This window comes from Nerophis ophidion, linkage group LG16, assembly GCF_033978795.1.
Source record: "Nerophis ophidion isolate RoL-2023_Sa linkage group LG16, RoL_Noph_v1.0, whole genome shotgun sequence".
In the NCBI taxonomy this organism is placed as follows: Eukaryota; Metazoa; Chordata; class Actinopteri; order Syngnathiformes; family Syngnathidae; genus Nerophis; species Nerophis ophidion.
The window spans coordinates 44,794,845-44,803,613 of NC_084626.1; the positions used below are offsets into that span (position 1 = coordinate 44,794,845).

Consider the following 8,769-nt stretch of genomic DNA (forward strand, 5'->3'; position numbering starts at 1 on the left):
TCTTGACAAAATTGCTGCAGTTCAGCTAAATGTTTCATCTGACCACATAACTTTGCTCGGAAGGTCTTATCTTTTTCCATGTGATGTTAGATGAAACAAAAATTGAGCTGTTTGGCCCCAATACTCAGCAATATGTTTGGAGGACAAAAGGTGAGGCCTTTAATCCCAGGAACACCATTCCTACCGTCAAGCATGGTTTTGGTAGTATTGTGCTCTGGGCCTTTTTTGCCGCCAAAGGAACTGGTGCTTTACAGAGAGTAAGTGGGACAATGAAAAAGGAGGATTACCTCCAAATTCTTCAGGACAAGCTAAAATCATCAGCCCGGAGGTTGGGTCTTGAGCGCAGTTGGGTGTTCCAACAGGACAATGACCCAGAGGTGGGTAGTAACGCGCTACATTTACTCCGTTACATCTACTTGAGTAACTTCTGGGATAAATTGTACTTCTAAGAGTAGTTTTTATGCAACATACTTTTACTTTTACTTGAGTATATTTATAGAGAAGAAACGCTACTTTTACTCCGCTCCATTTATCTACATTCAGCTCGCTACTCGCTACTGATATTTATCGATCTGTTAATGCACGCTTTGTTTGTTTTGGTTTGTCAGACAGACCTTCAAAAGTAGGATATATCACATGCCTGCGTTTTGCCAATCAAATGCAGTCTCTGGTGATATTTGACTCAGATTCACCAATCAAATGCAGTCACTGGTGATATTTGACTCAGTTTCACCAATCAAATGCAGTCACTGATGATATTTGACTCAGTTTCACCAATCAAATGCAGTCACTGGTGACGTTTGACTCCGTTTCACCAATCAAATGCAGTCACTGGTGACGTTTGACTCTGTTTCACCAATCAAATGCAGTCACTGGTGACGTTTGACTCCGTTTCACCAATCAAATGCAGTCACTGGTGACGTTTGACTCTGTTTTACCAATCAAATGCAGTCACTGGTGACGTTTGACTCCTTTTTACCAATCAAATGCAGTCACTGGTGACGTTTGACTCCGTTTCACCAATCATATGCAGTCACCAATCAAACAGAGCCAGGCGGTCACATGATTAATTGCACTTTTTTTTTTATAAACCTTTATTTATAAATTTCAACATTTACAAACAGTTGAAAATAATCATCAAAGTAAGTACAAAAACAGTATAAAAACCGTACAAAACAGCGCCAGGGGGTTGTAAATTCAAAGTAACTAAAATAGAATGCAAAATATATATATATATAAAATAAACAAAGTGCAAAGCCATAGACTCACTCAATCTCAGTAAATAACTTAAATTTGGAACACAGCATCATTGTTTTCACAGCTTTTTGCTTGTTAGAGTGTTTTAATGTAGAGTTCTAAGTCTTTTTTAAAGGCACAAAAAACAGGTCGGGTATTGAGAAACTTACATTTATGAATATAAAACTTAGCCAATAGTATAATGAGGTTGCAAAGGTAAAATTCCTTTTCCAATGTTTTTTTCAATACAGTGTAAAACCAAATATATATTATTTAATATATATTATTGTTTTAGTTGCTTCAGAGATATTCCTGGCTCTGAATTTGTTCATTGCTATTTTTATGTTTTTGTGCATTACTTGTTGCCGTCATCATTAAACAAACAGGTTACTCATCAGTTACTCAGTACTTGAGTAGTTTTTTCACAACATACTTTTTACTTTTACTCAAGTAAATATTTGGGTGACTACTCCTTACTTTTACTTGAGTAATACATCTCTAAAGTAACAGTACTCTTACTTGAGTACAAGTTCTGGCTACTCTACCCACCTCTGCAATGACCCCAAAAACAGGCTAGAATGAAGGTTTTAGGATAACCTTCCCAAAGTCCTGACTTAAACGTGTGGACAATGCTGAAGAAACAAGTCCCTGTCAGAAAATCCAACACATTTAGCTGAACTGCACCAATTTTGTCAAGAGGAGTTGTCAAAAATGTAAGCAGAAGCTTGTGGATGGCTACCAAAAGTGTCTTATTGCAGTGAAACTTGCCAAAGGACATGTAAGCAAATAATAACATTGCTGTATGTATTTTCAGTAGACTCATGATAAATTCATAAAAGAACCAAACTTCATGAATGTTTTTGTGACCAACAAGTATCACAAACGAATAAGAGTTGTAGAAATGATTGGAAACTGAAGACAGCCATGACATGATGTTCTTTACAGGTGTATGTACACCAGGGGTGTCCAAACTTTTTCCACAGAGGGCTGCACATGGAAAAATTTAATCATGCGGGGGCCATTTTGATATTTCTCCTTTTCAAACCATGACAAAATATATGGATTTTTTTCATCCTTAGGGATCCTGGGAGCATAGAGGGTCTCAGTCACTAAAATGTTAAAAATAAGTCAAATTATTATTATTACTTTTTATGTGGAGTTTGCATGTTGTCCCCGTGACTGCGTGGGTTCCCTCCGGGTACTCCGGCTTCCTCCCACCTCCAAAGACATGCACCTGGGGATAGGCCCCTTCCACCTCCAAATACATGCACCTGGGGATAGGCCCCTCCCACCTCCAAAGACATGCACCTGGGGATAAGCCCCTCCCACCTCCAAAGACATGCACCTGGGGATAGGCTCCTCCCACCTCCAAAGACATGCACCTGGGGATAGGCCCCTCCCACCTCCAAAGACATGTACCTGGGGATAGGCCCCTCCCACTTCCAAAGACATGCACCTGGGGATAGGTTGATTGGCAACACTAAATGGTCCCTAGTGTGTGAATGTGAGTGTGAATGTTGTCTGTCTAGGCCCTGAGATGAGGTGGCGACTTGTCCAGGGTGTACCCCGCCTTCCGCCCCATTGTAGCTGAGATAGGCGCCAGTGACCCCCCCAAAAAAAAGGGAACAAGCGGTAGAAAATGGATGGATGGATTATTTTTTATTTACAGTAAATCTCTATTTCAACTTGAGGTTGATATAAAGTAAAACAAATAAGGTTTTATGCCTTTTCTGTCAAAGACAACTTTGTTTTTTATAGTAAAACTGAAATATGCAGTTTTTTAGATAGATAGATAGATAGATAGATAGATAGATAGATAGATGGATAGTACTTTATTGATTCCTTCAGGAATTTTCCTTTAATTAGCAATTAAATCCCTCAAAGATAAATAATGCAGGACACCATTGATTTGAATTATTTAATATTTTTGAGTAATTACAGTGAAAAGGTAAATAAAATCCTACTAAATATATTTGAGATCCAAAAGGTTCCCCACTCATAAAGTGATGCATTTTTATTAGTTTTTGTTTTTTTTACTTTTAACACCTAAATTTCAAGATCAACTTCCGATATATCTGTCGATTTTGAGTTTGAACTATTATTTTGTTTGTTTTATGCTCTTTTGTCAAATTTTTGATGTGTTAATATGGCAACCACACGACATATGCAATATTTTTTCCACATAAAACATTTTAAAGAGATAATTTTTAGATAATTTTTGGGGCGGCATAGCTCGGTTGGTAGAGCGTCTGTGCCAGCAACTTGAGGGTTGCAGGTTTGATTCCCGCTTCCGCTATCCTAGTCACTGCCGTTGTGTCCTTGGGCAAGACACTTTACCCACCTGCCTCCAGTGCCACCCACACTGGTTTAAATGTAACTTAGATATTGGGTTTTGCTATGTAAAGCGCTTTGAGTCACTAGAGAAAAGCGCTATATAAATATAATTCACTTCACTTAACATAGTAAAACTGAAATATGCAGTGTATAAATAGATAGATAGATAGATAGATAGATAGATACTTTATTGACTTCCTTCAAGAGAGTTCCTTTATTTAGCAAAGATCAATAATGCAGGACACCATTGATTTTAAAATATTTAATAGTTTTGAGTAATCACAGTTAAAAGGTAAATAAAATCCTACTAAATATATTTGAGATCCAAAAGGTTCCCCACTCATAAAGTGATGCCTTTTTATTAGCTTTTTTTTTTTTTACTTTTAACACTTAAATTTCAAGATCAACTTCCGATATATCCGTCGATTTTGAGTTTGAACTATTATTTTGTTTGTTTTATGCTCTTTTGTCAAACTTTGATGTTTTTATATGGCAACCACACAACATATGCAATATTTTTTCCACATAAAACATTTTAAAGAGATCATTTTTAGGTAATAATTCATTATAACATAGACTTTCTTTTGTCTTTTTTTTTGAGCAATGGAAAAAATAAAAAATAAAAACAAAAGGAACAAAAAAACTTCCTGTATGGCATCTTTGTGTCAACATTGCCATTTTTTCTCATTAGATTACATCTCATTTCACTTTTTTTAAATGTTTTTTTTTTCAATTTTTGCAATACTATCAATTTTGCAATTTTTGCAGAATATGTGGGGGGCCGGTAAACGATTAGCTGCCGGCCGCACTTTGGACACCCCTGATGTAGACGTTTGACCAGGACTTCAATAACATACGCTTTATGTTTCTTTGTTTGTGTGAAAAGGCCATCAAGAACAACGCTGGCTTCCGTGTGTGGATCCTTTTCTTCCTGGTCATGTGCTCCTTCTCGCTGCTCTTCCTGGACTGGTACGACAGCTAGCAGGACAAGATGATGCCACCGAGTACTTGTGTCACCTTGGACTATAGAGACTGGTAACAGAGACCACTTCCTCATCATCTGTAGAGGGGAACTGCACTTTTTTTTAATTTTTTTGGAACCTTTCACAATCATTACGAGGGACAAGAAGACAAAAGGTTGGTTTTTCTTTTGCATTCTAACATGTAAAGTGAAGTGATTTCTATTTGTATAGCGCTTTTCTCTAGGGCTTTAAAGCGCTTTACATAGTGAAACGTATTATCTGGGTTACATTTAAAGCAGTGTGGGTGGCACTGGGAGTATCTTGCCCAAGGACACAATGGCAGTGACTAGGATGGAACCTGGAACCCCAAACAAATGTGTCTCGATCTTGGAGGCTAGCAATGTAGCTAATGGGAGCAATCAATTCTACCTTTAAATCACTTTAAATATACATTCATAAACTGTCAACAATACTTAATTTAAGTTGTGTAACCAGTATAATAACAAACTGTAGCAACATTGTTATTGTAAGAGCAAACACCGAGGAAGACTTTCTAGCGTACTAACACATCGGCGTGCTACGGTATTCGCTGTAAAATGGAGCTATGGCAAGAAAAAAGATAGCAACTGCACCAACACAAAACGCGTGAGTTTGTAATCAATCAGTCAATGTTTACTTATATAGCCCTAAATCAAGAGTGTCTCAAATAGCTGCACAAGCCACAACACAATGTGATAAGACACAAATCTGTACTGACTGAAAACCAATCTTATTACAGTATCTGTAAAGTATTATTACATGTTTTGTTTGTACACAGCTAGCCAGACAGTGTATATACTGTAGTTCTACTAACACGCATAACATGCTGCGAGTAACATGATCAACATTAAAGTGTGACTCACTCGATGGACTGTTGTCTGTTAGGTCAAGATGGCCAGGGACATTTCTTTCCGGTTTATTTGGGTAAGCACTCCGTTTATGTTGACAGAGCTTGACTTCAAATTCCACATTTTGCAGCTTCGAGTCACTTTAACCTCACTCTCTCGGCTCCAACGTCTCACTCTTCCTTCATGCTGGCTTCTATAAGCAGCATTTCATCCTCAGTATATTCAGCTTAAAAAAAAAATTAAAAAGTTGAATCCTCAGTTCTCCAAAATTAGTCGTCTTCGTTGTTTCTTACCCTTTCTACCATGAATTGATTTACGTGGACCCCGACTTAAACAAGTCGAAAAACTTATTGGGGTGTTACTATTTAGTGGTGAATTTGTACGGAATATGTACTGTACTGTGCAATCTACTAATAAAAGTTTCAATCAATCAATCAATTCTGCCATGATTAGAAGACACACAGACACATTTGTTGCCGGAAGTAGGAAGTGCGTTGCTATGCAAAAAGGAAGAAATGTGCTGAGGAATTAGTTCCGGCGATGATTAAAATGACCAAAATAGGGTAAATATCGTACATATTCCATATTGTCATGAAGGTGTCTGTATTACATTATCGTGGAGGGGGCGTGGCCTGCAGCGAAAAGGGGTGCGCCAGGTCCCGCGAAGCCACGCCCCCTCCACAATTTTGTATATATATATATATATATGTGTATACTTGCAGTGTGTATATAAAACATTGATGGAGTTGTTTAGAGGCTTTGAAGCCACATCTTGCAAGCGTTTTTCATCTTTTAAAAAATAAAATAAAAAGATTGATTGATTGATTGATTGATTGAAACTTGTATTAGTAGATTGCACAGTACAGTACATATTCCGTACAATTGACCACTAAATGATAACACCCGGATAAGTTTTTCAACTTGTTTAAGTCGGGGTCCACGTAAATCAATTCATGGTAGAAATATATACTATCAGTATAATGCAGTCATCACAGAAGTTAATCATTAGAGTATATACTAGGGATGCACCGAAATGAAAATTTGTGGCCGAAGCCGAATAAAATTTAAACGCTTGGCCGAATACCGAATAATGAATGCAGTTGTTCACAATTTTTTTTATATTGCATAAATAGCCTAGAATAAATATTTAGACATGTTTTTCAAATAAAGTATTTTTTTATTGAATATTGACATTTTTTTAATATTCCAGTAGCCTTTGCTTTTCAAAAAAAGCACAAAGTTTTTCATTTATATTAGGCCTTCAAACAAAACATGCTTTCCAAAAAAAATAAAGTGCATTAAAGTGGATAAACCAACAACAAATAAATTATTGTCCTTTTGGCAAAAGTCTGCTTAGCCACAGTAGATATGCTAATAATGTAAACAGAAGGCTCAAGTAAATCTCAATTAAGTGTGTGCTTGTAACCTCATACACTTATACAGGTAGCCTACACAACAGGCTAATAATGTAAACAGAAGACCCACTAAATCTCAATAAGTGTGTGCTTGTAACCTCATACACTTATACAGGTACACAACATATTCCAACGTCACTGCACGTTGGTTGATTGCGTCACCGCGTCAAAAAATTGCGTCACACGCCACTATTCGGCCTTGTTTTTAACTCATTCCACCGAAGGCCGAATGTGGCTTTTTTTGCCATATTCGGCCGAATATATTCGGTTACCGATTAATCGGTGCATCCCTAGTATATACATTGAATTATTTACAATCCCAGACACGTGTCTTCTTGTCTTTCATAATAATTGTGGACGATGAGCAAAATCCTAAACAAACAAAGTGTAGTTCCCTTCAACATTTGAGCACAATGTCCACTTTAACCGAGCGACGGTCTTTGCTGGCGGTCCCACCAAAAAGATTGAACTCCTGCCCAACGCCTGACTGAAAAACGGTCTTTTTTAACAACAGTGTAAAAGCACTTGAAGGTTGCACGCAGACCTGCTGTCACATAACAACAATGTGTCCATAAATCACACTTTGAGAATGTTTTTGCCTTCGGCAGCAGGACAGATGACCATTAAACCAGCTCATCTCTCACTTCCTGCTCGCTTCCGCCGTCTTTCCCGGCTTCAGGCTATGATTTGATAACGGATGATGAATGAAATCTCTGTCAGGATTGTAGATGAAATGATTAGCAGCAGAAAGCGGCGGTCTGTTCTGCTTAGTATGTGCTGAATGAGACCATTTCAACAGATTATTGTCTCAAAGTGCAGCCTGGGAGACATTTTTAGCCTGCAGCTTGTATTTGTATTGGCCCTCGTCATATTATGAAATAAAATACATGAATTATCAATGATGTATCATTACATATTACACCCATTTGCTCTATAGTTGTGGTCAAAAAGTCACATATACTTGTAAAGAACATAATGTCATGACTGTCTTGAGTTTCCAATCATTTCTACAATTCTTAGTTTTTTGTGATTGGAGCACATACTTGTTGGTCACAAAAGAACAATCATAAAGTTTGCTTCTTTTATGAATTTATTATGGCTCTACTGAAAATATGACATCACACGGAGAAAGATAAGGAAAGTTCTGTGGTCGGATGAAACAAAAATTGAGCAGTTTGGCCACAATACCCAGCAATGTGTTTGGAGGAGAAAAGGTGAGGCCTTTAATGCCAGGAACACCACACCTACCGTCAAGCATGGTGGTGGTAGTATTATGCTCCGGGTTTGTTTTGCTGCCAATGGATCTGGTGCTTTACAGAGAGTAAATGGGACAATGAAAAAGGAAGATTACCTCCAAATTCTTCAGGACAAGCTAAAATCATTATCGGAGGTTGGGTCTTGGGCGCAGTTGGGTGTTCCAACAGGAAAATGACCCCAAACACATGTCAAATGTGGTAAAGTAATGGCTAAATCAGTGTTATGTTTACGAAGGGGAGATGACGGCAGACTGACACCAGAGGTTGGTAATGTTCATAAATGTATTATATATAGTCAATGTATATATAATAATAACAAACAATACTACTGAACTCTATAATGGAGTGTGACAAAATCCAAGAGTGTTTCCGTGTGACTATGTGTGTAGATTAGCTGAAGTGTGTGTTACCAAAGTGTTGACGAGAGCGAAGGAACGAGGAAGTCCATGGGGCAGGCAGGATCAGGGGCGAGCGAAGAGTCGAGGAACGAGGGAGGCAGTCGAAATCCAGCGAAAACAGAAGTAAAACATGTTCACCATACGAGAAACTAAGTTCCCGCGGGGATCCCTGGGTCCACTGGTCTTTTAAGCAGCACGCCCTAATCAATTCCAGGTGTGTAGAAAGGCAATCGTCTGCAGGCTTGTAGCTGCGTGGGCGTGCTGCTCTCAGGGGTGTCGTG

At 38.1% G+C, this 8,769-nt stretch overlaps 1 protein-coding gene across 3 annotated transcripts in view; it reads left to right on the plus strand.

The window, feature by feature from the left end:
• stx18 (syntaxin 18) overlaps positions 1-8,769 on the plus strand; it is a 53,861-nt gene that overhangs the window by 36,874 nt on the left and 8,218 nt on the right. The window contains exons 11-12 of one of the 3 annotated variants that reach the window (XR_009802224.1): positions 4,457-4,707; positions 5,457-7,733. Coding sequence is in view for 1 of the 3 variants with exons in the window: in XM_061875293.1 (XP_061731277.1) it covers positions 4,457-4,552 (96 nt within the window). In the remaining 2 variants the exon portion in view is untranslated. Of the gene's footprint in view, positions 1-4,456; positions 7,734-8,769 lie in introns of those variants that run through there. The other 2 variants (XR_009802225.1, XM_061875293.1) reach the window with 2 other exon arrangements.